The sequence below is a fragment of the Typha latifolia genome, chromosome 4 (assembly GCF_019914945.1).
Source record: "Typha latifolia isolate L0001 chromosome 4, TyphaL0001v2, whole genome shotgun sequence".
NCBI lineage: Eukaryota > Viridiplantae > Streptophyta > Magnoliopsida > Poales > Typhaceae > Typha > Typha latifolia.
This window is the reverse complement of record NC_133089.1, coordinates 899,030-925,481: the sequence shown is the minus strand read 5'-3', so window position 1 is coordinate 925,481 and position 26,452 is coordinate 899,030. Positions and strand designations below refer to the sequence as shown.

Sequence of the window (26,452 nt, the reverse complement as noted above, 5' to 3'; positions counted from 1 at the left end):
AGCATCCTCTTTCAAAGATACAAATAATAACACTGCATTTTATCAAGTCGAACAATGAGTATTCTGTTAATTTACATTAACTTTCAAGAAGCTGATAGTAATAACTTTACATGTCATAGCATTGCTTATCTGTAACAGTCCTAGATCAGAACTGCCAGCAGACAATATCTTATGGATAAAAAGTAACGCTGGAAAAGAATTGAAGCCAAAGTATAGCTCAGAGAGGCCTATCAAAATCAATAAAGTTCATCTACAATGGTACCTAGTTTGAAAGACAAAATAACAGAGTGAGTTGCAAACTCCAGCATTGGTATGTCTGACAATATTAGCAAGGATCGGATACTGTGGCAGAGAACAATATACAAGATAGTCATCAGTCACTTGATTTTAGTTCTTCATAGTCCTGGTCATTCTTGATTTACTCTTCTCTGCAGGTGACTTCCAGATTATCTCATCCAGTTTGCCGCAAAAGTTCTTGTTGAACTGAAAATCAAATAAGAAAGATCAGGCTTGTCTAACAGAAAGGTATATATGTCTAGATGTTAATGTATCACATTGAACAGGAAATTCGTTGACTGGAGGTATCATTGAAATGATGGAAACAAGAAACATGGAACAGAATTATAACATGATCTGCTAAAGGTTTTTACAAACTCAATGATGAAACTGCAAAAGCACTAACCTTGATGTACTCAGAAGCATCTCCAGCTGCTCTTTGAATTTCCACCATGAAAAATGATGGAGCAACTTCAAATATCTGCTTTAATTTTGCAGAGATTCAGAAAACGAAGCAAAGAAATAAACAAATGGACTGAAAACATCAGATAAGGAACACCAACAATAACTAATTGATTAGCAGGATCAGACAGGAGGGTAACTCACTTCCAGCATAACAGAGAGATGAGCAGTTTTATTTGCTGACAGACCCTCCACTCTCATCTGGAGATTATCGTATTCGAATTTGTAAGTTAAACAACTTAGAAAAGAAAAGAACATGTCTAGTTTGATAATCATCTTCTAGAGAGAGTAAGAAAACAATGATGACTTAATTAAGAAAATCCATATCCTGGAATGAAATTAATAACAAGAAACTAAGCATCGCCTTCCTATTACTTATGTACCAGGGCATCTTGAATATGAATCATATTCCATGGATATGATACCTGGGTCATGTAAAATGTTGCAATTTTATTCCTTCTGCTATTAAGACAAGCGTCTTGCCAAAAATAAAAGAAACACAAAACCTTTATACTCATTATATCTGCTTATATCTGCTTTTAATTCGGAGAACATGCAGTCCACCTGCACAAATTTTAGCAAATCTTATGCAGGAAAAGATTCTACCTTTACAAGCTTAAGAAGTTCTGAGGAATTATTTTAGTTATATATTAAAAATGCAGGAAGCTTCTGCCTAAAGCTCCTGAAGGTTTAACTTTCACTTCAAAATCTTGAAAAGTTCCAATCTGCAGTAGTGTACATGCACACACGCTAGCAATCACGTTTTAATCATACAAGAAAAATGGACTGCAAATGAACCACAAATAGGGAATGGTTTGAGAAATTGTGCTAGAACTGTTGGTCATGACTCATGAGGCTATTGTTAAATAAACTGCCAACATCAACATCATATAATAGAACAGAGCAGTTCATTTTGGTAACATTAGTAGCATGCCAGCAAATATTGCTTATGCATGAATACAATCTCATTTATCAGCTCAAAGAAGAAGCTGCATTTATTTAATGACTGACATGAAGAAAAAAAAAATCACCTTGTAGTTACGAATATGAGTCTTAAAGCCCATTGATTGTGCAATAACTTCCATAGTTGACAAGACAACTCTGGCTGGTTTGCGTGAAAGAAATCGGGTTTGATGTTTCACAGGATCCTGTCAAGAAGATGAGGAATCAACTTGTCATAAAGATAATATCACAGATAGTATTTCAAAGTTCATTTCTTTATAACAGCAAAAATCAGAAGGAAAAAAAAACTTATAGTTATCTTATGTAGAACGATACCTCTCTTCGGTCAAATAACACTGAAAGGTTTAACCCCTGTGAGAGAATAATTAAATCAAACGCATTAAGGATCAAAGGACCCAAGTCTTCATTCCTAGAATTCTCAAATACCTGCTTGAAATTGGAGAGTCCACAAATTAGAAGCAACTCCCTTGCAGAGAAACTGCCCTTGTATTATAGGAAATATAATATTCCAGTTGTTTCAGAAATTGAACAAATGTATTTCCACTAAGTTGAGACAAGCTCCCTGAGTAACCATGAAAGAATCTATACCTCAGCATCATCAAAAGCAGCAAATACATCGTCAAGGTTAACATCATCACTTTCAACTTCTCTAATAGGAACATAGTTCTTCTTAAACCACTCATCATTTCGAATCTCTTCTATCCTGATACGCTGCACAAATTTGAAGAAACTTATAAGTATACAATGAAGTATCAATCGACCAAGATAAAAGTATCACATTAATATGAATCACCATGTAAAGGAGCAGCAGCAGAAAATAGTCCCATTAGCTTGTAGATATACAGAGGGAAGAAGAGAAAGTATATTTTTCCCAAACAGTTAATAGTTAGTCAACTCCAACAGAAGTACAGAAGTGCAAATCTAATAGGAGAAACATGCAATTCAATAAAGGTGATCTAAAATAAGATCCTATTAGTTTTGTCCTAAGAATAGTCAGAGATTTACTGTTCCAGAAATTTGTTTCAATGCAGAAACTACATTAAGATACAACACCAAACACACAATGGACTACAAGTGGTGTTCTAAATTCTAATGTTACCAAATATAGGTTATATTAAAAGGACACATGAAAGAAAGAAGTATCCACTAATTTACCAAGACAATACCTTCAGTTAATTTGAGAAAATATTGCATTATTTGTATTCAAGAAATGAGAGGCAATAAATTACTGTTATAATCACTTACACATTCAGGGTTAGGATCCAGAATTCTGTGAATCAGGGATTTTGCACCAACAGAAAACCAAGATGGACAAGAAAATTCTGCTTTGTCGATCTGAAAGAAGTATTACCAGAACAAGATCAGTAAGGACAGTGTTTTGACTGATATCGTGTACTGACACCACTTCAGCACTTCAAGGTAAGAGTATATGCAGATTAGCATATAAGAATTAAAAGAGTTATTTAATTATTGGTCCATTGCCAAAATTAAGAGTATCTATAAATAGCATCATACCTTGCTATAAAGGGTGGTCAAATCAACTTCATCAAATGGAAGGTACCCAGCCAATAAAACATAAAGAATGACTCCACATGACCAGATATCAGCAATGGCCCCATTATAACCCTTATGACTGAGTACCTGATGATAATATCATCCATAATGCCAAATTGTTAAATATCACATTTGCACATTTATTTGGAATGCATCACTAAATACCAATCAAATAAGAGCCACAGTATACTCAAAATTTTAGATCCAAGTGGAGTGATCTAATCATAATTCATGAGATGGTTACCTCCGGTGCCACATAGTTTGGAGTTCCACAAGTAGTGCGTAGAAGGCTAACTCCCTATATCAAAATAATTAGGATAATAGAAATAAAAAAAGATATATCTTCATCAAATAGATGAAGGAAAATAGAAACCTGGTCTGGCAGGGCACTAAGTCCAAAGTCTGAAATTTTCAGATTTCCTTGTGAGTCAAGTAGGAGATTTTCAGGCTGTATATAAAGCAAATTAAAATTAGACCTCATGCAAGAGTAAGTTTTCACTTTCTTTTTGAATTCCAGACAAGAAACACCTTTAAATCTCGATGGTAGACCCCCTTACTGTGGCAAAAGTCAACGCCATCAATGAGCTGCTGAAAGTATCTCCGTGAATCAGCTTCACTAAGCTTCCCCTTCCGAACCTGCAAATTTGGATAGTCCCATCACTATACAAATTAAGAATAATTATATATTAAAGTGCAGTCACAAGAAATGAACAAACAGATCAGAAGATGCTAAAATGTGACATAAGGATTAAGGATATGTGTAGCAGTGAACAGCTGTAGGCATGGTAGAGAAATATGTGTAGCACAATGGTATATGTTGAAGAATATTTAACAGCCCTGAGGACAGAGATATATAATGCCTATAAGATAAACTGCAGTATCTCCTCTGCAATTACCCTAGTTTAAGAGATATCGCAAAAGGTTTCAGAACTCTCCACATAAAGTGCACAGAGATTAGTAAATTGCATGTAAAACTGACAAAATGACTAAGGGAAGGACTAAGGCATACAACTAGTTATTTTATAAAAATATCAAGAATATATACAATTTGGTTCCAGATACATGCAGGCAGAAAAGAAATCCTACAGACATTAAGCAAAGTTAGGTTTGTAAACTGAAAGTAAAGCAAAACATAAATGATCCCTTGAAATTAGGGTTTTTACAATTTTATCAAACAATTCACCGCCCGTGATGAATTCTAGGATTATATATATCTTCGTTCGGCTTGCCAAAACCTACATAACAGAAGAAATAATACTTAGTACAAACAAGAATGTGAGAAGTTGAAAGCCGAAGATTATCCCATACCTCATGCAGTCGAACAACATTGGGATGTCTAACAAGCTTCATTATGGAAATCTCTCTTTTAATCTGCACAAGGGGAATAAAACAAAATTACCACCTCAGCTCAGCTGTTCTTCTAACATGTTCCCTTAATGCAATAACTGCTAGAAGAGGAAACAGCCATCTCCAGAGAAATTACCGTACATGCATAAATTTAAAAATGATAAAAAGGTTATTGGTTGTTAATCTGGTGTCACAAAAACCTTCATATAGGAGTAAAAACAGATTCGTCAGCAATATTTGCCAGTTTCAATCACTGCGAATAAAATCAATGCATCTTCTTCTTAGCTCTTCCGCATTTCAGCAAATAGGTTATCGGCATTCTTGTCGACAGAGACAAATCAAAAAATAAACAAAGCAAAAGGAGAAAGATGGCTTCTTCTTTTTTGTTTCCCACGAACCTGGTCGACCATCTTGTGCTTGACGATAGTGGCTCGATCGAGCACCTTCATGGCGACGCTCTCCCCCGTCTCCGTGTTCTGCGCGAACTTTACCTTCGCAAAGGTGCCTTCCCCTATCGTCCGACCCACCTCATACTTCCCCACCTTTCTCACCACCATCTCCTCTTCCTCTTCTCCTCTCTCTAATCTCTCCCTCTCTCTCGATTCAATACTCGATTATATCTTTCTTCTGCTTTGCTTAAACTAGAAGCTGCAGTGGGAAAGTACAGAAAAAAGAAAAGAACAAAGATAAAAGAGGTGGTGGGAAGAGCACAAAGCCAAAGGGGGACTTCTTTATTATTTTTTCTTCCAATATTATTTATATTATATCCTATATGAGTATTTTTTGGGTTTAAATTTAATCAACAACAGTATAATTAAAAATTCTATTAAAATCTCACTAATTTTTAAAAAAGATACTAATTTGATGAGGTTTATTCCTTGGAATTTTGCCCACCTATTTTATGTTGCAACTTGCAAGTAGATTAGTATCCTGTGACCGAATAGAAAGCTACGCGTTGATGGAAGATTACTTTGTGGGGAGTAATAAGACAGTAATTAGGGCATAGTTGACCTTTTTGGATAGATAGAATAGAGGGTGGAATTTGTCAAGATATAGTTGGCTCTTCTTACCAAAATGTTTGGGTTGTATTCTACCTATCATATCAGATTAGAATTATCATACTCCAATTTAAATTCGGATTAGTTGTACCCAAAAGTATCTTCTCATCACTAATCCAAATGTTGGGAAACTATTAAGAGGAAAAGTGTTCTTCAACCCCAATGAGAAGGCACACATTTCCCAAGTTCCTAGAACACTTACAACTGCGCACATCCATAAACTTATATCTACATTGATAAGTGTGAAGATAGAAACAAGGACGCATTGAGTAAGTTAAGATCCAGCAAAAGTATCTCGGTTTCTTGTACGTAGCAGCCAAAGACAAAAGACTAGATGATTCAAAGGGATTGTTTTAGAATTTGGTGTGTTTCCATCACAGTTTGTAGTCAAAACACTTAACCTTGACATTGTAATAATCAGTGAAATCCAGTATACTATTTATATATTATTTTGCACATATCACCAACTTACATATTATTGCAGAAAACATTCTCGCCTTTTATAAAACGACATCAAATCTATAGGAAATATTCACGGTATGCTCTTTTTACTGTTGCCTTATAGAACCTATGAATCTTTTTTCAATCCACAGAAATCATGGGATAGACTGGCAATGTAGAGAAATATCATTGTCTTTCCAATCTAGTATGTACTTCTCAGGCCAATTTTAAGCGTTCCATTGAGAAGCCTAACTTCCTATTGCTTGAACCAACTGAACTCTTCTGAAATAAAACAGCATGCAAATGCATTGCATGGATTTTGAATGTAGACCATCATCTATTCTCCTCTCTTATCTCAACTGCCAACCTTCCCGCCCTCCAAATTCCCCTATAAATACTCCACCCTCTGTAATCCTCATTAACACAAGGAAAGACTTCTCCTACACTCTACTTCCATTAGAAAGAAATGAAGAACTTCTTCATAACCTTAGCTTCATTGTCCATGGCTTTGGCTACCTCTCTTGCCATTGATAACAATTACCCTGCTAGCCTGGATAAGGCATCATCCTACCCTAGGGCCAGGACTAGTCGTGTTCTTGCACAATATATCCCAAGAGCCCCCATGACATGCGATAACTACCCTAGGGTGTGTCGCAACCCAGGAAGCCCTGGTCCCGACTGTTGCAGGCGGCAGTGCGTGAATGTCAACACCGACTGGCTCAACTGTGGACGGTGTGGTCGACGGTGCAGCTTTGGTCAGCTGTGCTGCGATGGCAATTGCGTGAATGTGATGTTTGATCCACGGAACTGTGGAGGTTGCAAGAACAAGTGCAAGGAAGGAGGCCTCTGCAGATACGGAATGTGCAGCTATGCCTGACAAGTGTTACCTTCGGTTTCCAGCATATGAATTCATAGTAAAAAGATATCCATATATATCCACTCTACATGTACAAAAGATGTCACAGCATAATAAATGGAAAGTAAACAGTGTTACATTCTAAATAATAACTATTGTATGTCAAGGAAGGCCATCAAACTAAAGTTTTCCTGATTTCTTCCTTTCAATCTTCTTATATCTATTCAGAAAAACACTATGTCTCAGGTAGCACACATGTTCCAAGGCAAGAACAATAATTATTTCTTGCTTATAGAAAGAGGACTAGTCACTTTCTGTAAAGACCATGTTTATGTACAACCTAGTAGCATGTAACAAGATAATTTCATAATGCAATATGAACCAAAAAGAAATACATAAGAAATGGAGTGGTTAGAGGGAGGCCCTTCATTATCTTCAATCACAAGGAAACTAAAAACATATTTCACAGCAATAATTCTTCCTTGCTTTTAGAAAGAGGACTAGTCTTTCCATAAAGAATTTGTTTATGTACAACCAGATAGCCCATGACAAGATAATTTCATATTGCAACATGAAACTAAAAGTACATATGGGATGGAGTGGTTAACTGGTTATGAGGAGACCTATCATTATCTTAAAAAGTAGACTGGCCATTTGGACTACAAAACGTTGTACCATTAGCTACAATCTATTAGATTAAATATGCACCCAAATATCAAAAATTAATGCACAATTATATGGAGGGTGTTCGTGAATCCTTCATATGTTTTACAAAACATCCGATATATTTCATAATGTAAAAGAATTTAGTCATTTACTTTCCATATTAGATATTTCAGAAGGGAATGGCAAGGCTAATACTATGATGATAGGATGATACATGTATTGACTCTAAAAACAAAAAAACAAAAAAAAAATAAGGATCAACATATATATATGCCAGGGGCGCAGTGAAGTGGGCGGAGACAGGTGCAGATTATATATATATATATATATATATTTCAGAATCTGGGTGACTAATAACAACATCAACCTTCAATAGAAGTTTCACCTGCCGGTTTCTGATCATGATGCATAACGAGTAAATACTTGCAGATCGAGAGGTAAAAAATATATTGATACTCTTCTAATGGGTGCTTACTCTTATATTAGATTCTAAAATTCTGTAAAAGAACCATTTATTTACAACCAAAACAAGAGCAATAATGGTTCAAGTATCCGAGAGTGAAAAAGATGAGCATGAGAAATATATAAAGACGATGATGAGATGATTAGGAAATTAGTAACTGAAAGGAAATTGTATGGTGGAGTCGGATTGAATTAATCAAGATACATTTGGCCATTCAAGATGCCAAACCTGAAACCAATTGAACTAGGAAAGTCAAGTCTAAATAATTTTTAATGACTACCTTTCAACATTCTTCTATGTGGACCAAGAAAGTCGAGTCTAAATAATTGTTTATGACCTTTCCCCTAGTGACTAAACATATTACTTTCCCCGATCAAGTTTATGACAGACAGATGAAGACTCGTTATTAGATACCCACAAGGGTGCTATACAGTATCCAATATATTGCTAAGGCATAACCTCAAATCTACAACTAATATAAATATACCATATTATGCGAATAGGGAAAATAATAAAGCTGCTGGATATTTCTGGTTAAGGAAGAGCATGTGTGATAACATTCAGTAGTTCTGACTTGTAAGAAAGGTTTATGATTCACCCAGGACACGTAGGAATGGTCAGAATTCAGAAAATGAAACAACTCTGAAATATGATAGAGATAAATGAAATCAAAACAAAAGTCATCTAACTAAGACACTTATTTGTTGTTCTGAAAAACATCACTTTAACATTTTAATTTTCATCTGCAAACATCTCTTTAACATTCTAATTTGTTCCATACTAGACCTTCGACTACAAAGTTAAGAATGAAAGCCTGGTTTGCTATCCTCAAGTACCTCATGCATTTTATGATAAATTTGCAATGTACAAAAGAAAATCAGAATACTCGAAAGTATTCTGAGTTTCTATCAATGTAAGAGTGTGAGATCTTTCTTCACATTTCAAAGCTTCATATAATGAACAGAAAACAATAGCATAGTTATCTTTCAAAACCATATAAAACTGCTTTCACCAACATGCAGAACTCTCCAAGATTCAACAATCAAACAAGCATTACAGTAGTCATAGAAAAGAACAGAGTCATCAACTCAAAATTACCAATTTCATTAAGCAGTGCATCCATCAAAACAAAGAAAGTCTGAGGCAAGAACAGTTTTGCCACAAAATTTGTCTTACACGTATATGGACTTATCAAGGTTGTAGAAAAGGCCTGTGTTTCCAAAACAAAGCAGCATATTCATTCCTCGCCTCTTATATTATTCCATACTAAGATTATAAAAACTCATAGTAAGCAACAGTATACAACATCAAGAATCAAAAACACCATATAAAATTCCATAAACCACATCTTCACCATTCTAATTACCTCTACCTCCTTAGGCGAAGGAAGACTGCAGTCATGGCTGCTGCCGTCGCAACGCTAACAGACGCCACAGCCCCCGCTGCAGTCCAAGACATGTTCATCTCCTTCGGTGGCACCAGCTCAGCCTCTCTCTTGGTTCTGATCTCCTCTGACAGCGTGGAGTTCCTCTCTGCCAGCTCCCGCAGGGCCTGGTTCAGCTCCAACTCCCGCTCTGCCATCTTCTCCGCCTGCCACTCCGCCGCCTTGTTGGCGTTCTTCTCCGCCCGCATCATCTCCTCCTTGAGGGTCTTTATCTTATCCTCCGCCTCCTCTCTCTCCTTCTCTAGGGCCTTCACCTTCGCCTCCAGCGAAGCGATCACCTCGTCCTTGCCTTCAGCTTCCGCGAGCTTCGCCTCCAGGCTCTTGATCCTGGTCCGCAGAGCATCCTTCTCAGCACTGAGGCCATCGATGGCGCGGCGCATCTCGCGGGCCTGTTCATCGAAGTCCTCGGCGGCGGTGGATGACGCAACGAGGTCGCTCTGAGCGCGGTAGATCTCACCCTCGAGGCGGTGAGCGTGGTCGGCGATGGCCCTCTGCTGGCGGTGGGCGTCATCCAGCTCTCGCTCCAGGTTAATATTATCCGCTTTCAACCCCTCGATCTCCTTCCGCAGAAGATCGACGGTATGATCCTCCTCTCCTGCGTCGCCATCGGTGTCGGCGGCGGCGGCGGAGGGGGAATCCTTCTTGGGGTCAGCTTCTTGGTCTTTGGGGAGGGTTTGCTCGCCGTTGGAGACGGGAGTTGGGGAGGATAGGGACTCGTCGCCGCCATTGGTGGTTAGGGTTTGGTCGCCGTCTTCCATTTTCGCGCGAATGGGTCGGCTCGTTTCTCACTCTTTTCTTTGGTCGAAGAGAAGAGAAGGATGTGAAGCGACGATGATATTAGTTTAAATAAAGGGATGGTGGATATTCTCGCCTTTATCATCCACCACACGCGCGGATCCGATCCGTTAATTCATGTGAAAATTATTTTATTTATTTATTTTCTAATAAATTGCTGTTTAACGTGCAAGGCACTTTCTAATCCTATTATTATACTTTTTTAATACAGCTTTATCCACCATCAAGTGATGGATACCCACCAAAAAGATTCAGAGGAAAAATAAATAAATAGTTATTATTCTCAAACTAAGCAATCCTTTTATCAACAATGCCATAGAATTTTAATGTAAATGCTGTACACTATGTGCATATCTTAATGGGCCGTTATGTACTAGAAAAAAGTTTATGGGCGTTATGAAAAGTGAATTATCTCTATATTTTTCTTATTAAATTATGCAATATATATTTAATAAGTTATTAACTAAGAATATATTATCTTTGGCGCTTTCCAATTCTAAATTTATTTAAAAATGATTTAAGTTTTAGTACGAGCACTGATCTCAAAATTATAACTCTCCAAAGTAGAGAAATGTGGAATTTTTGGACCAAAAGCACTCTCTCCAACCAGGTCTCTCGTTTGTCAGCGAGGAGACATGGAGCCATCTCTCTTCTCACCTCTCATAGTGCTCTCGCCTCCCAGTTCCCTTCAAGATCTGCTTCAAGGCGTCTGTTCCAAACCCCGATCTGGCTCTAGGGTTTGTAGATCTGATAGCGTTCTTGGATTTATCCGATGGCTGCCTTCTTCTAATTCTTCGGTTATTCGATCTTTATGTGCTGTCTCAGATTTATTACTCCTCGATTTGGATGCAAGAATATCCAGGATAAGTCCTGAGCTTGTCGTGGCGATCGGATCACGGGATATAGGAGAAAGATGGATAAATCCAGTGCTTTGGAGATTATAAGTATCATCAGACGACATGTAGCTTTACTGCTGTTATGGTTATTCGCAGTATAGATAATAAGAGAACATTACTCATGTTTCACTCTCTCTCTCTTTTTTTCCTTCTTTTACTTACAGGAACTTATGCTCAAGATTTATGAAATAAAAACCAAGGGCTGATCAAACGGAAACAATGGTTCAGGAAATTTGTCGCGACGTATCAAATGAATCCTAAACAATCTTATGAAACATTTGAAACTTCCACTGCGCCCCTCCTCCTTCACTCCCCTCCTCAAAGCTTGCTCCTCCCTCCAACTCCTCCTTCCCCTCCACGCCCATGCCGTCGTTCTTGGCGTCGCCTCCACCGACCCTTTCGTATCCTCCTCAGTCCTCCATGCTTACTCCAAGAACGGTGATGTTGGCAGCGCCCGCAAGGTGTTCGACGAAATGCCCGTTAGAAATGTCGTCCCATGGTCCGCTATCATTGGTGCATACTCGCAAGCCGGCAATGTTGCAATGGTGTTCTCTTTGTATAACCGGATGCGTCGTCTTGATGTCAAACCCAATTCAGTCACCTTTCTGTCCTCACTCTCTGAGGGCTTGACCGTCAGCCAATTGCAATGCACCCATGGAACAGTGACTAAGTATGGTTTTGATGCTGATGTTGTTCTTGCCAATTCGATGATAAATTGTTACGCCAAATGCGGTGAAGTAGAGATTGCTCGCAGGTTGTTTAATCTTATGTCTTTCAAGGATATTGTCTCGTGGAACTCTATGCTTGCAGGATACTCTCACAATGGGTGTGTAAGAGAATTGCTTGATTTGTTCAAAAGGATGAGAGCTGCAGGGGTATGTCCTGATCGTCAAACATATGGGTCTCTTGTATCTTGCACCACAAACTGCCAAATTGGCAAGATAGTTCACGCTCTCGTTTTGACCTCTGGGTTTGAATTGGATATGCATGTTGAGACAGCACTTATCACCATGTACCTGAAATTTGGGTGCTGTGATGATGCATTTTTTATCTTCAACTGTGCATCGGATAGGGATGTTATATCGTGGACCGCGATGATCTCAGGTCTGGTCCAGAATGATGGGGCAGACAAAGCGTTGGATGTTTTCTATAGGATGTTGAAATCAGGCATGACACCGATAACCACAACCATAGCTTGTACTTTATCAGCTTGTGCCCAACTTGGTTCACGTAATGTCGGAGCTTCTATCCATGGATACATCATAAGGCATGAATTACCATTAGACATTGCTGTCCAGAATGCACTTGTTACAATGTATGCAAAATGCAGTCTAGTGGCACAGTGTCGCTATGTTTTTGAGAGAATGGAGGCTCGAGACCTTGTCTCATGGAACGCAGTGGTGTCAGGTCATGCTCAGAATGGTCATTTGGCTGAGGCCTTCTTCCTTTTCTGCAGGATGATATTGGCATCTCAGAGACCCAATACAATCACTGTAGTTTCGCTACTCCAGGCCTGCGCCTCGACAGGGGCTCTTAGCCATGGAAAATTGGCTCACAGCTTTATGATCAGAAATAGGTTGGAACCATCCATCTCCCTTGATACCTCTTTGGTTGACATGTACTTGAAATGTGGTGATCTTCTTGTTGCCAGAAGGTGCTTCAATTTGATGACTGAGCATGATCTGGTGTCATGGAGTGTGATCATAGCAGGTTATGGGAGCTACGGAATGGGGGAACTCGCTCTTGAAATGTATAAATGTTCCCTCCATCGAGGAATAGAACCAAATGATGTCATGTTTTTATCTGTGCTTTCAGCTTGTAGTCATGCAGGGCTTGTTTCAGAAGGCCTACAGACATTCAAATCTATGAAAGATGAGTTCGATTTGATGCCCAAGCTTGAGCATTATGGCTGCATAATTGACCTGCTATGTAGGGCTGGGAAGGTAGAGAAGGCGTTTGAGTTTATGCGGACAATGCCACAGAGGCCCAATGCTGACATTCTGGGGATACTTCTTGATGCTTGCAGGACAAATCGATTTGTTGGTCTTGCAGAAGCGGTTGCAGAAGAGATTATTGCACTGAGTCCTGATTCTTCTGGAAGTTATGTCCAATTGGCCCAAAATTGTGCTGCTACCAGGAGGTGGGATGGTGTGGGGAAGGCATGGGCACAGATGAAAGCAATGGGATTGAAGAAAACACCTGCATGGAGCTTCATTGAGTTGGAGGGTGCTATCACCTCGTTCTACTCAGGCCATTCTTCACTACCTCAACATCAGGAGATGATGATGTTGTTAAATATTTTAGATGGTGAAATGAGAGAGATAGAGCTCCATTGATGAGCAACTGGAGGTCAGATGCTGCATTTGGGAAGGAAGCCAAGAGAAATTTGGATCCAATAATTCTTCCATCACATACCCTTGAAAGATGGTGTGTTATATATTGCAGAGATTAAAAGATGTGATTAGCCCCCACTCATTCGAGTTGAGGAGGAATTATGCTGATTGATTGGTGAGAATTTCGCTGGTTTCTCCTGTAAATTTTCTTGCTGCACCTTCCCATGACTGTGGTTGTTGTTTTCTGGTAGACAGATAGAGAAGAAAGGAAAAGAGAGCAGATGTCATAAGAAGTCTCACATTCTTTGGCGGAAGAACAGGCACATCACAACTTAAGATGGAGGCACTGCTAAAGGCCAAAAGAATTAAGAGTATTGGATAAAATGGCTTCCCTCGCAGCAAAGTGTTGGAGTGAGAGATGCATCAAGACGTACATTATCGATCTGATACATTTGTCACTTGATATCACGCCATATCAGGAAGCTATCCAAGGGGAAGGATATAGACAAGATTTAGTTGCGAGTAGATTAGTTCCTTGGTGTTAACATTTGCATGCCCACCATCTACCATTTTGAATGCCTATACATATATTCACAAATTTGGTGGCTAAACAAAATGTACATATATATATGCCATCACAAGCGCAGGCGAGTCTTTATTTACACCTTGCATGATGATCCTGCAACAAAGCAATTATCCCCCACTCTGTCAGTAAGCTTAGAGATCCTAAAATATATCCCTAAACGAATAAAAGAGTGAATGCAGGAGATTCAAACCTGTCACGCCCAGTTCTTTCTCTTGGACCTGAGCTGAAGAAGTTTGTCCCTCCATTGAGCTGCATGAGAGAACAAGCAAAAACAATGAAGCTTTTAAATAGATCCATACTTGGGAACTGCAAGAAATTTATCAAGACCAAGTTCTAAAAGAGGTCCTTTCGGTTTACATGGAGTACCCAATTCATGACATGGACACTTCAGAATCTAGTTTCAGTTTGCCTAATGGTGATACTGTCTAGTCATCAAAACTCTGATCTAGTAGTAATCTAATTCCTAATTCTACCACATAAGAAGAGAAACTCTTCCAACCACCAAAAACAGACAAACTCAACAAATATGAGATATATTCAGGTCCGCTAGTAAGAAATCAACGGAAAGAATAGCGCTTCATATAGACAATAGATAACAGAAAAGATCACCCTTGCCAATGGGTAACAGTCGAAATAGGATGACATCAATCTGAAAGAGGATTTATTACCAGCATCTCTGTATCTTTCCTCAACAGCAGCAATTAGCATGTTGCGTATCAATCCAAACTCTGTGGTTTCCAAGCAAGTCTGACCGTCAGGCCTGTCACCACAGCAACTTCGGAATCAGAATAAAATGAAACCAACACAAGAAACAAGCATACTGCAAACTTGGCAAACTGCATTTTTAGAAGAAAGTGCATCAAACAAAAGGTGCCTGAAACTACTGATATTACAAAACAGAAGTGAAGGATCAAAGTAATTTTTAGTATGTGATTATATATAAGGTTGGAAAGTCTAATACTTCCTATTGGAGACCATATGAATAAAAGAAACTGAAGGAATTGAATGAAGTAAATAATTTACTGGTCTGAATATAGGAGCGATATGAGAACATACAAAACTCTACCTTTCTGCAGTATGCTATGATACACATGTTAGTTAACCAGTTCAGCTCACAGAAGGGGAAAATAGAACTGAATGAGGAAGAATTGAAGCATCTTCTTTCAGCATTTCAGTTTGAAAAGACGTGAAACATGTGAACAGCTAATTTACCTATCAAGCTCTGCGAATAGAATTCCATCTGACTGAGAAGCAGGAACACATATTTTAGTCGGCTCAACCACCCTCATACCATCACTATATGCAAGTTTCCTATTAACCTGTATTGGGACCTGCATCGATTATAGAGAAGGAAAAGGAAAATAGTAAAGCATCAATATGTAAGATTGTACTTGCATGCATCAGCTTGACTCTGACAGATGAAAGGTTACATCATAGTACAAATTGTAAGAGCGATTGCATGCTTCAACATACTTATGCAATTGCATTTGTTCATATTGAAACAAGAATTTCAAAATATGTTTTGATGCAATACTATTATGCAAATTAATGTTTACTTCAAGTTCACCAAAAGAAGTTCGGTAAACTATCTTCACAGATACAATCTTTTTTTCATCTTCCAAGGCAATTTGTAAATAATTGTTGAAGAAACAGCTGGTCTTTTTTAATCCCAAATTCTTTACAGAAGAAAAGTTTCATGCAAGATGATCTAAGATTTCAAGGTTTGTCAGTTTTGACCTCATGCAAATGACAGCTAAATTGCGAGCATAGCGAAAATTTTATTATATGGAGAAGCAAACTCTAATGCAATAAGATTTATTTGGTCATTAGGAACAGCTCAAAACTTGAAAATGCATACCTTGCACTGCACAGCCATGTTAATGGCATCTGAAGGTCGAAGGTCAAAACTGATGATTTCTTCTTCATTTCCAACCTACACGTACAATGCTGTTCAGAACAGAGATTCAATGTGATACAATTAAAATCAGAAAAAAGAAATATGTGAAGAAAGTCATGATTGCCTTTGAAAGATACAACTGGGCAAAGTATGCCTCATGGACTCTTTTGGTCACCCGAACTAGCCGCACCTGAAACACAAAAATATGTCTCAAAAGATTACAAGATGGCTGAAAATTGAAAAACAAATATAGCTTCTAAATTTTAATCATATATCAGAAAAGCTGAGACTAGAACATCAAATAACTGCTTTTCAGTCCAATAGACATGATTTCCGCATCTTAATGATTTTTTTTTTCCTTCCTTCGAGACGCAAAGATACATGCTCAATGAGTATTGAAGAATGTTTGATTAGTAAAGTTAGAAAAAGTACAGCAGAATAATGACAAGAACCAAGTTCAGCTCACAAGGAAATGCAAGAAAAAGGGCTTGATCTCAAACTAACTTACCACATATCCCATCTTCTCAACCATCTCTTTTACCACATGATATATGGTAGGTCTTGCCTGAAAAATATATGCCAGTTACTCCTCATTATGATGAAAAAGAAATGCCTACTCTCGAGGGTAAGAAAAAAAAAACAGAATTCTCATTATATAAACTATTAAGGCAGCTAGATAGACATAACTGAGACAAATCTTACCATTTGGACATTTCGAACTGCAGCCATCAATAACACACTGGGCATCTCCACTGAAGGAAAGAAAAGTTTGAACATCAATAGCTAGAAATTATACTTCTCTAGACCAAATTTTATAGAGATACATACACACAATAATTGGTAGCAGAAGACCACTTCCATCTTCCATCTTTAGTACAATAGCAGGGTGAGGAGCATAGTCTGGCAGGCTACCTCCTTGGGGATTATTGTGGACGCATCTAAAATTTCTCCCATCACGCATCTTTATCATGAAACCTTCTGATCCACTTCTTACCTCGACTAAGAAGAGCAAAATAAAAATCCATTATACAGAATTGCTGCTGCTAATGTTTATGCTTCATAGTCTATACTGAAAAGCAACAACCTCCACTTGATACTGCAAAACAGTGCATGATAGAGAAAATACTATGTATGCTAATTGCTAGGGTACTAAGAATACAGCCTTCTATTGTGTGGTTAATAAATGTAGACCATCTGACACCACAATCTATCATTCAAATGTCAAGCCTTCAGCCTAATAAATTAAATGGATTTTAGAAGATTTCAGTTTTTAGTCTTGAGATGCTGGCAAGTCTTCCTAAGAGTCACCTGATAAGTAAACTGGAGATATGATGAAGATCGTGTAACATAGCTTACCAGCTTCTATCACACTGGAATTTACATAATCATCATTGTTCTCACTAAAGTCTCCAGCCATGCTACCATTACCATCGGAAGATGAACTATAACTACAACGAACAGGGGAACCTTTCCTCTCAGAAGGTCGAAAAGGAACAGAAATGATTCCAACTATGCTTCTGCATCTCCCAGGAGACCCCCCAAATCCACTTCCGATGTTTCTAGCCTTATTTGGTGGACTGCTGATCAGCATACTAGGAACTCTCAAATGCTTTGCATGTACAATAGGGCGACAAAGAACTGGTCCCTCTAGAATCACCATTATTTTGCCTGCTTCACTAAGCAAGAAACCATTATTAACATATTTCACAATTACAAGAAAACAATACAATGAATTTTTTTGAAATAAAGCATGGTGCCTTTAGTAGAAGAAAGAAGAACATGTCATTCTATGGTACTTCAAAATGTATATTCCTCTAATTATGTTGATCTTCAATTCGATAAATGAAGTATATGGCAGAAAACAGGACCCCGTACATTGGTTAAGAAGCCAGTGGAAAAAGTGGCATATGACCTTTCTTACATTTGTTCCGTTCCCATGGCTTCCAAACCATACTCCCAATTTTTCCATGATTCTATTCTTCCTGATGATATATTTAACTTTTCTGCCACAAAAGCTGGATAAAGTCATCAAACCAACTAACTGGCATTGGTCAGTCATTACATATAGAGCTTTTATCATTCTCGCCGGACATATTGGCTAACTAACCAACAAACCAGTATCGCTGAATACACATCATAAAGAAAGCATATGGTCCATCAAACACCTAAGGTTCATAATCTTGATATATCCTGCATTGAACTTTCTCGAGCAAGCAACAAAAATGACTTTTTGCAAAAACGCCCAAAATGGGTGTCCTGTTTTATTTTTTTCTTTTGCTTCCGACATCCAATCATTTCAAATATATTACCATTTAGCTGACAGCAGTAAGTCTCATAATGTGATCCTCTTTGACATTACAGGAAGAATAAGAATTTCACTCTCATTCTGTAAAACAAAATTTAACTTAAAAAAAGAAGCAAGTGGAGCTGAAAACTCTTATGATGATTCCCAAGCCAAAATATCAATGTAATAGCGATGCAAGAAGTACCACGAATGCGATCCAAGTCAAAAATGGACCAAAGATTTGAAACCCATACGAATTGCACATCAATATCACGATGATATACCCAAATTCTCGAACAGTAGTACACTATTCGAGAACGCCCGGATACACAAGGAAATCGCTTTGACAAAAAGATCCACTAGAAACTACTCAAGAGATTAACAGACGTGTTGACCAACTATTGAAGTTAAAAATTGCAAATCACAACACCACCGATCATAAATATTATAAATTTTAAGATAATTAAATTCCACTAACGACAAAGTTACCCTCGATCCTTACCAGAACTCCACCGAACCGCGAAGAAGAAACCCTAACCCAAAGAGGATTTCAACGGGAGAGAACAGAGATCTGAGATAATAAATTGGGGGAGGAGAGAGAAAACGAGAGAGAGAGAGAGAAATATCAAAGAAAGAGACGAACTAAGCTAAAGGTAGACGACGATTGAGGAGGGAGCTGCAGCTGCCAAATGACACATATACCCTTCAGCTGTTAAGAACTTTCACCATAGCAATCGAAGGGCAGACTTGTAAAAAACCATATAAGTATTAAAAAGCAATAGATGGAAATAAAGAAAACGTATAGGCTACGGAACAGATTTTTTTTTAATGTAATTCTGTTTTATTGTTCATGACCCCAAAATAATTGTTTCAAACTAAACGCAGTAAAAATCTACTCTAAATCGTCGGGCTATCAAGATGTTCCTTCAAGCTAACCGCGCTGCTGAGCAATCAACTGAATCGAGTCAAGCCACCAAATTACTAGGGTTAAAATTGAACCTATTAACCTTCTTGATCATAGAAAAAACTCTATTAGAATTTATTAGTTACTGAATAGAGCATAGATGCAACACCTAGAAAATAATAATTTTGGATGAGGTTTTGTATTATTATTATTTTCTACGGATAATATTTATTTCTTGTAGTCGTGTTCATAGGAAAATATCTTTGAGGGTTAGCAAATAATCCCACCACTTGATTGGATGGAAATGAGATAGATTCACCGGGGTCCACTGACACATGATGATATATTGATATTAATGTACCCATATCACACATTTAATGGTCCATGGATGCTTAATTTACACGGTGTTTATAAAAAATAATAAGATTGTACTCCAACGTTTGAAATTTTTATAAGCCCGTTTGGTTGAAGACATGAGAGATTTTTATGTATAAATTAAGGATTTTTTATACATGATTTATAGTTAAATATTACTAAATCTATTACAACTAATATTGTAGTTAACATTTTTATAGTCTTTATCCTTGTTTTTTTTTAATCCCAACTATGGATATGGCATACTGAACTCCTTATTCTAGTTTTTTTTAATTCTGATTTAGCACTGGAATACATAAAATATATTTCTCCTATAAATTATAAATAAAAAATAAGTATAATATTATCCATAAATTATTTTATTCTCCAAACAACCTGTGCTTACATAATGAGAAATGAGAAGTATTAATACTAGAAAGACCCAATACCAATAAAATAGGGTTAATTATATATGGACCTTTTGAAATATTATTATTTTTAAGTAAACCTATCGTATGTGATATCTTAACTCTCCAACTATCCAATATCTCCCACCATTTTAACAATATAAAAAAAATGTCAAATGAATATAAAAAAAAACCTAAAATTGATCGGCGATAACTACATTATATTTTATTAACAAAAATCAAGAAGGTTCTACTTCTACACCATTGAGAGAGCCTATGTGAAATAGATGATAGTTCAAAGATTTAGATGTAATTACTAGTAAACAATTGACCCACTAATTGTCATTAGTTGATGGTCTAAGTACATGCACTGAGGGAGCACTAGCATCCACTGTGAATAACACCAGTTTTGTCTTTGTCCTTCTCAAACCAGTGGCATATTCTTTACAGTAATCTAAGTTAAAAAATAGAAGAAAAGCTTGTTGTTGCAGTTGATGGAGCTGCAGCAATAATAAATACTTATAGAGTATTACCATCTACAACAATCAAATGTTGTCTTAATTAAAGGCAACAATGGGCATGTGAAATTTCTGTACCTGCAGTACTTCCTCCTTCCATTCTCATAGTAATTAGCTCAAAATCCGCAAGTGGAGAGCAAGAATGCACTGCTATGAGAGCATCTGGATATTCTCTTTGCTGAAAACCTTCATGTAGTACTGCTGGAGATTTCAGAGGTTGGCATCCTTTTGTCTCTCTTATTCTGATCACTATCAATTCATTTTAATACTCCATTCCAACATCATCAATCTACCAACTTTTGTTTGCTCAAATAATGCCCTACATATATATATATAGGTATCAATGAAGTTGAAATTTTCTTCTTTTTTTGTTCTTAGAAAATTATAATTTACTCTTATGTATACTTTTTTGAATCAAACTAAGCTGTAATTAATAATCAACCATTGATCAGAACATGAAAAGATTTAACTACCCCTACAAATATAGTTTGATTTTAAAGATAGTATAAATATTAGCGCCCATGAAACACCTTTATTTGTTGATGAAAATTTTAGCACTTGTAATAAGTGCTTAATATTTGAAATACAAGAAGAAGAAGAAGATAAAGTTAAAATCGAGTTAAACCGACAGTTAAACTATAATTTACCTATTTCTTTTTTCTTTATACTGTTCAGAAGGTGGTTGAGAACTGTAGCTACTATCTTTGCTGTATGTGTTAATGGAATCCAGTGAGGATGGCATCCATATGGATACTCTCAAATAGGCAGATTACTGCTTCCAAATAGTTATAGTTAATTAGAGGTGTGACAGAATACTACTATTTAGTTGATTCCAATCTCTTTCAGCAAGTGTTAAAATATTAGAGACTCTATGACAAACTACTCAGTGAGAGGATGGGAGAGTCTATATAAATTATTTCATTTTTCACTTGTGATATTCGATAATTATAACCATTCTTACATCAAGTTGGCCACTTAAACTAGAAATCCACCGACAAACATGACCTTGATATACTTTTTTCCCAAGTTTATTTTCTATATATTAGTAAAAAAAAGGTAATGCTTTAGCTATAATCTGCTAAATAAACCTTCTATAGCTATTAGTAGAGAATATTTCTCAGTGCTTTCACTTGCGTGAAGCCTATTTGAAAAAATATTTTAAAGGTCCACCTTTATGCTCTCATCAGTGACGCACTTTTGACTCTCCTGAGAGACACCTGTCGAATTAACTAAGGTTCCCTTCAATGGGTCATTGTGAGGGAAAACAAGTGAAGAAGAAGACCACCACCAACCATAAAATTCCTAACTTCACTTGGAAGCATTCAGCTTTACAAATGATGATCACCAATGACCTTGGCTTACTTTTCTTTTTCTTTTCTTTCTCTCCTCCCTCTCTATCTCTCTCTCATCAAAAACAAAGTAGAAGAAGATATTGCCACCTTTCTCATCAAATAAAAGTGCACTTGTTTTTTCTTTATTTGGTTCTTCCTTAGTTTTACAAATTTAAAGTAGACCATTGTTATAGCTCAGTGCCAATTAAATTGTTGTCACTGAAATTTAAACTCAGAGAACAGTCATACAATATAAGCCTCTCTAATCAATTAAGCAGGGACCCATTAGCATTATAGTTCAGTAGTTGAATTGTATTAGCCCATAATAAAAAATTATAGATTTAATTTTTTTTATTATCATTACGGTTGATATTTAATAAATTTTTCGTTAAAGCTATATATATCAAAATTTATTTTTTAAAAAAGTTAGTTCAGTTGTTCAATCTACGTATTAATAAGACTATAATACTTAATACAATTATATATATATATATATATAAACACACATAGATTCAAAGTCCGCAAACTTAATTCTCAGAGAATAATTTATGGACTAAAATGGTGCATCACCTAAACCCTCACCACTTCCCTTTCTTTACATTAAGAATAAATTAAGCACTTGTTGCTTTATAGATTCCATACTGTGATGTCACTCGATTTCCCGGAAATTAATCATGACAGTCGATTAAATACAACCGACTGTACTTTAAAATCTCATTAATTAATATAGTTTAAATTATATTAACTTAGACTATATTAATTAAACTAGTTTACGTGTGAAACTAGGCGAAAGCATATGAGACATTAGAAGTAACATTTTATCACCTTTCAACTAGTTTTAGTGATCTGCATGCCCTTTATAATATTATTGATGACGAAAATATTTTACATGTTAATAAATTTTATATAACATTTTACGTGCAATTATGAATATGTCGTTTTATAAATATTTTCCCATTTTTTATGGAACTCATCAATTGATCCAAAAATATATAATATCATTTAATTAACAATTGATCTCCACCAACATTGGATGAGATATAACAACTACTGGGCTCTAATAACTTTAAAAAGATAGCGACCAAATTTGATGGTATCTAGTTGGCACAAATTAGTGTACGTTTCTTGTCAATTTATTAGAAAATGCCTTCCTATGTAGTCCTAACTCTCAAACTTTAATTACATTTATTAGTACATAACAATTATGATTGCATAAAAGATTTAATTAAAAGGACACCACCATAGGCTAATTAAGCAGACCTGGTCCTTAATTCCAGCACTAACTAGAACTTTATATTTACTACTTCTGATCATTATTCTTCCTTTTTATTAATAATGTGTATCGAACGTCATCCCACTGGCTGGCTTTGGATTTGGATTGTAGTGGCAAAATTCCAATTTTCTCCCTCGAGGAATCGTGAAATTAACAGCCACCGGAGATTCCAAAGCTCTCCCTTTCTCTCCTCCACCACCTACCCCACCTCGCCTCCTTCCCAATTATTTCTCCCAATTTCTTCTATAAATTCCACCCCTTTCCGTTGCCCAATTCCCTTTTCCCCTCTCCCCTTCTCCCTTAGTAAGGTTTCCTACCCTAAGGTTATGCTGCTCTCTTCTTTAATCACCGGCTTTTCTCTGTTTTTTCTACTTTAAATGACCTCTTCTGCTTAGGATACTTTGTGTTTTCGAGTTGGGTATCTGAAATTTTCGATCCAAATCGGAAATCGATCTGCTGAATCGATTGTTCGTGCTTCTGTTTCGCTCGGGTCGGTGGAAAAAAAATATAAAAAAATCCCTGCTTTGGCTTTTTGAGGGGAGGTTCTGCCAAAATTCCCCCCCTAAACTTTGTTAGTTTCTGGGTCTAAAACCACGAACCCATCGTTTAGATTTGGTTCTTGGTCGATAAGTTACTGTAAAAATCTCACCTTGATATAGAATCGGAGTGGTATTTGGTAGTCCTGGCCACACTCTGATGTTCTTGATTGATGTCGCCCATTCCAAGTGAGTTCCTCTTCTCAGATTTTATGATAAACTCGGCAAATCGGCACAGCACCCATCTCGTCCAATCCTTCTCGGTCGTCTTCCTCTACTGGTTCTATGTCTTCTCCGTGACCTTCTCCTCAGATCTCCTCGTCTTTTAGCTCTCACAAATTATATACTATACAACCAGTGAATTATAAGTGAACTAAGTCTATCACCACTAGTACGACATGGCATCTCCAAGTGGCACTTCCTCCGGGTCCAGCCTGCTCCATAACTCTGGCTCAGACGAAGATTTGCAAACCTTAATGGATCAAAAGAAGAAGAGGAGGATGCTATCAAACCGCGAATCCGCGCGGCGATCCCGGATGCGCAAGCAGAAGCATTTGGATGATCTGGCAAGCCAGCTGAGCCAGCTGAGGAAAGATAACAACCAACTCCTCAAAGCTCTAACCATCACCACTCAGAACTACATGGCTGTGGAGGGTGACAACTCTGTGCTAAAGACTCAGGTACTGGAGCTGAGCAACAGGCTGCAGTCTTTGAATGAGATCACTGATCAGATCATCACTGGGAGTATTAACAACAGCAGCAGCAGTAGTAGTAGTGGCTTCATGGATCATCCATGGAGTTTGGTGCAGGTGATGAGCCAGAGCCACCCTATAATGGCCTCAGCAGAGATGTCCCAGTACTTGTAGGTGGATTTGCCTTTATTTCTATCTATGAGACTGAGAGGAAGTGGTAGTTAGTGAGTGGTCTTTGGTGGAGCAAGTGGTGTTCTTTATGTGGCTGTGGTTTGGGTGGGTGGATGGGTCGATGGATGGATGGATCGAGATATTTTGTAGCCTCTTCTTTTTGGAGAGTTTTAGGACCATAGGTGATTTGTATTTAGTCATGATGACGTCTCTGGTAATGTCTCTGGTAGACTAGTAGTATTAGTAGTAGTAGTAGTAGTATAAGGCTAATGGTTGTGGTCTATGTATGAATTTTAGTATAATATGCATCAGAACCACTACTTTTATTCTCTCGTTGTCTCTCTATCCCATTCTCAAGATGATATAACGTTGGAATGCTACTGCTAAACGAAAAATATATTGGTACTTATTTTAATTTTAGGTGTCGATTTAGTTCGTCCATAAATATTATTCATTCATAAATTAAAACTTTTTTAAATATATTTTCTAATCAAATATTTATCTATTTATTTATATTTTAATCAAATTTTATATAAGGTAAGTCACTTGTTAAGTTATACGTAAGTAAAATTTTTAATAATATTGATATACTTATTCATAGTTAGTAATTAAATATAAATGTTTATATAAATTTATCTAGAAAAATTATTAAATTTTATAATCAAATTATAGATATATCTAATTTACTTTTAAGAGTTACGCATAAAATTATTCTTAAGAACACAAACCTAATAAAACCTTAATATGTAGGGCAAATACTTCAAAACTAAGTTGAGTTAGGTACTCACGTTCTCATTCACGAACACGTCAGGATTCAATTAATTACATCGATTCAGAAAGTAATAATATTTCTTTAGCAGCTCTCTCTAACTGGATAATTCTAGAGTTATATTTTATACTGAACAACCACCTGAAAGGAAGTGTATGGGAGAAGAACTTAACACGAATCCAGTGTTAAACATGCTTATGCTTGTGCTTGGAGTCAATATTAGAGGGACACAAGAAACTTAATCATTTTGGAGGACAGTGAATCTTATAATTTATAACTATACACAATGTGGTGGTGGTACACTGAAGTCATAGTTAAGGAAAGTCTCTTCTTTTTCTATGCAAGAGTGTTGAGGGAACTTTTCTTTTTTCTTTTTCCTTTTCCTTTTCTCCAGCTTTTGTAAAGTGAGTTGAACGTGAACTCGCATGTGGGAAGTTTTGAAGTCTTTGTGGCCGTTTGGTTGGGGATAATAAATGAGTCATTTCAGAATATATTTTTTTTATTGAAAAAAATAAGTTCTTTTAGTTAAGATAAAAGTTTTAGAATATCTCTTTCACTTATCTTTCACCTATGTCAAACATAAATGATCAATTTATTCTCATTTATTTGTGGTGATATATCATAGTTTATATTCAGACTAAATAATGTAATATGACTATAATATATTTTGTAATATATTAGAATATATTTATAGTGGAAAAAAATGATATAAGATGTCCATTTGTGATGATATTTTTATTTATATAAATTATAAAACACCCAACAAGAAATTATAATAATTTTCTTGATTTATTGTAAAATAAATTATTATTTTATATTGATTTCTATATATATTTTTTTTCTCCAACCAAACGGATGGTTCAGATTATTTTCTTCCTTCAGAATAGGAGAAATGATACACGTGGCGTTCGTTTTCGTGGAAGTCCGTAGACGTACACGTAGTTGTTGACTGGTTGCTGAACAAGATTAGGATTTGAAACAACCAACCGACCAAGTCTGAGCCTCCCTGGTAGGCATCCTTACTTGTTGGTTTCTCGTACTGTTGTGACGTTGGAGATCTCACCCAATGGCTGTCTGCCAAGCTACCAACTGCATGAATTTCCTGCACTCAGCACTGCAGACCATCCGCTTCTTGGTGAACCTAACCCGTTCAACTCTTGCACACGTACCTCCCTC

The 26,452-nt window shown here is 36.8% G+C and overlaps 5 protein-coding genes across 13 annotated transcripts; 2 read left to right on the top strand and 3 right to left on the bottom strand.

Annotated features, from left to right (window-relative positions):
• Window positions 1-9: 9 nt before the first annotated feature.
• On the bottom strand, window positions 10-5,330 carry LOC140786208 (CBL-interacting protein kinase 8-like). Of its 2 annotated transcripts, XM_073134475.1 has the most exons (14): window positions 5,001-5,329; window positions 4,564-4,626; window positions 4,419-4,490; window positions 3,784-3,891; window positions 3,629-3,703; window positions 3,500-3,553; window positions 3,217-3,342; window positions 2,947-3,036; window positions 2,290-2,412; window positions 2,017-2,127; window positions 1,770-1,886; window positions 883-939; window positions 683-757; window positions 10-483 (listed from the first exon to the last, which is right to left on the bottom strand). In XM_073134475.1, exons 1-14 carry the CDS (start codon window positions 5,157-5,159, stop codon window positions 388-390), a joined length of 1,326 nt encoding a protein of 441 aa, XP_072990576.1. In that variant the 5' UTR covers window positions 5,160-5,329; the 3' UTR covers window positions 10-387. The 2 variants fall into 2 exon arrangements, with proteins under 2 accessions (XP_072990576.1, XP_072990577.1); XM_073134476.1 differs by lacking the exon at window positions 4,419-4,490 and having other exon boundaries at window positions 5,001-5,330.
• Window positions 5,331-9,169: 3,839 nt separating this feature from the next.
• LOC140786209 (uncharacterized) lies at window positions 9,170-10,355 on the bottom strand. The gene has a single exon (XM_073134477.1). The coding sequence runs from the start codon at window positions 10,286-10,288 to the stop codon at window positions 9,455-9,457; it is 834 nt and encodes a 277-aa protein (XP_072990578.1). The 5' UTR covers window positions 10,289-10,355; the 3' UTR covers window positions 9,170-9,454.
• Window positions 10,356-10,894: 539 nt separating this feature from the next.
• LOC140786484 (pentatricopeptide repeat-containing protein At4g04370) lies at window positions 10,895-14,216 on the top strand. Of its 4 annotated transcripts, XR_012108643.1 has the most exons (4): window positions 10,910-11,062; window positions 11,151-11,286; window positions 11,386-13,729; window positions 13,806-14,216. XR_012108643.1 is itself a non-coding variant. In XM_073134955.1 (3 exons), exon 3 carries the CDS (start codon window positions 11,491-11,493, stop codon window positions 13,555-13,557), a length of 2,067 nt encoding a protein of 688 aa, XP_072991056.1. In that variant the 5' UTR covers window positions 10,895-11,032; window positions 11,151-11,269; window positions 11,386-11,490; the 3' UTR covers window positions 13,558-14,216. The 4 variants fall into 4 exon arrangements, 3 of the variants coding, with proteins under 3 accessions (XP_072991056.1, XP_072991055.1, XP_072991054.1); XM_073134955.1 differs by having other exon boundaries at window positions 10,895-11,032; window positions 11,151-11,269; window positions 11,386-14,216; XM_073134954.1 differs by having other exon boundaries at window positions 11,151-11,269; window positions 11,386-14,216.
• Window positions 13,905-19,017, bottom strand: LOC140786485 (bifunctional nuclease 2-like). Of its 5 annotated transcripts, none has more exons than XM_073134959.1 (11): window positions 18,824-19,017; window positions 17,394-17,705; window positions 16,866-17,036; window positions 16,740-16,789; window positions 16,546-16,602; window positions 16,162-16,227; window positions 15,999-16,073; window positions 15,353-15,471; window positions 14,809-14,900; window positions 14,331-14,389; window positions 13,905-14,233 (listed from the first exon to the last, which is right to left on the bottom strand). In XM_073134959.1, exons 2-10 carry the CDS (start codon window positions 17,695-17,697, stop codon window positions 14,334-14,336), a joined length of 990 nt encoding a protein of 329 aa, XP_072991060.1. In that variant the 5' UTR covers window positions 17,698-17,705; window positions 18,824-19,017; the 3' UTR covers window positions 13,905-14,233; window positions 14,331-14,333. The 5 variants fall into 5 exon arrangements, with proteins under 5 accessions (XP_072991060.1, XP_072991059.1, XP_072991061.1 ...); XM_073134958.1 differs by having other exon boundaries at window positions 17,394-17,708; window positions 18,824-19,005; XM_073134960.1 differs by having other exon boundaries at window positions 17,394-17,713; window positions 18,824-18,955.
• A 3,748-nt stretch (window positions 19,018-22,765) lies between these two features.
• On the top strand, window positions 22,766-24,836 carry LOC140787366 (bZIP transcription factor 44-like). The gene has a single exon (XM_073136258.1). It carries the CDS (start codon window positions 24,043-24,045, stop codon window positions 24,508-24,510), a length of 468 nt encoding a protein of 155 aa, XP_072992359.1. The 5' UTR covers window positions 22,766-24,042; the 3' UTR covers window positions 24,511-24,836.
• The last annotated feature ends 1,616 nt before the right edge of the window (window positions 24,837-26,452 follow it).

Excerpts from the sequence above, each read along its gene's own strand:
- LOC140786209 (XM_073134477.1), bottom strand. The coding sequence starts at position 10,288 with ATGGAAGACGGCGACCAAACCCTAACCACCAATGGCGGCGACGAGTCC.
- LOC140786485 (XM_073134956.1), bottom strand. The coding sequence starts at position 18,006 with ATGGAAAAATTGGGAGTATGGTTTGGAAGCCATGGGAACGGAACAAAT. Across the intron at positions 17,037-17,393 it reads TTCCAGTGTGATAGAAGCTG|TCGAGGTAAGAAGTGGATCA; the intron begins GTAAGCTATGTT and ends TGCTCTTCTTAG. Across the intron at positions 16,603-16,739 it reads CAGTTCGAAATGTCCAAATG|GCAAGACCTACCATATATCA; the intron begins GTAAGATTTGTC and ends TATATTTTTCAG.
- LOC140786208 (XM_073134475.1), bottom strand. The coding sequence starts at position 5,159 with ATGGTGGTGAGAAAGGTGGGGAAGTATGAGGTGGGTCGGACGATAGGG. Across the intron at positions 3,343-3,499 it reads CAAACTATGTGGCACCGGAG|GTACTCAGTCATAAGGGTTA; the intron begins GTAACCATCTCA and ends TATTATCATCAG. Across the intron at positions 3,037-3,216 it reads TGACCACCCTTTATAGCAAG|ATCGACAAAGCAGAATTTTC; the intron begins GTATGATGCTAT and ends TACTTCTTTCAG.
- LOC140786484 (XM_073134955.1), top strand. The coding sequence starts at position 11,491 with ATGAAACATTTGAAACTTCCACTGCGCCCCTCCTCCTTCACTCCCCTC.
- LOC140787366 (XM_073136258.1), top strand. The coding sequence starts at position 24,043 with ATGGCATCTCCAAGTGGCACTTCCTCCGGGTCCAGCCTGCTCCATAAC.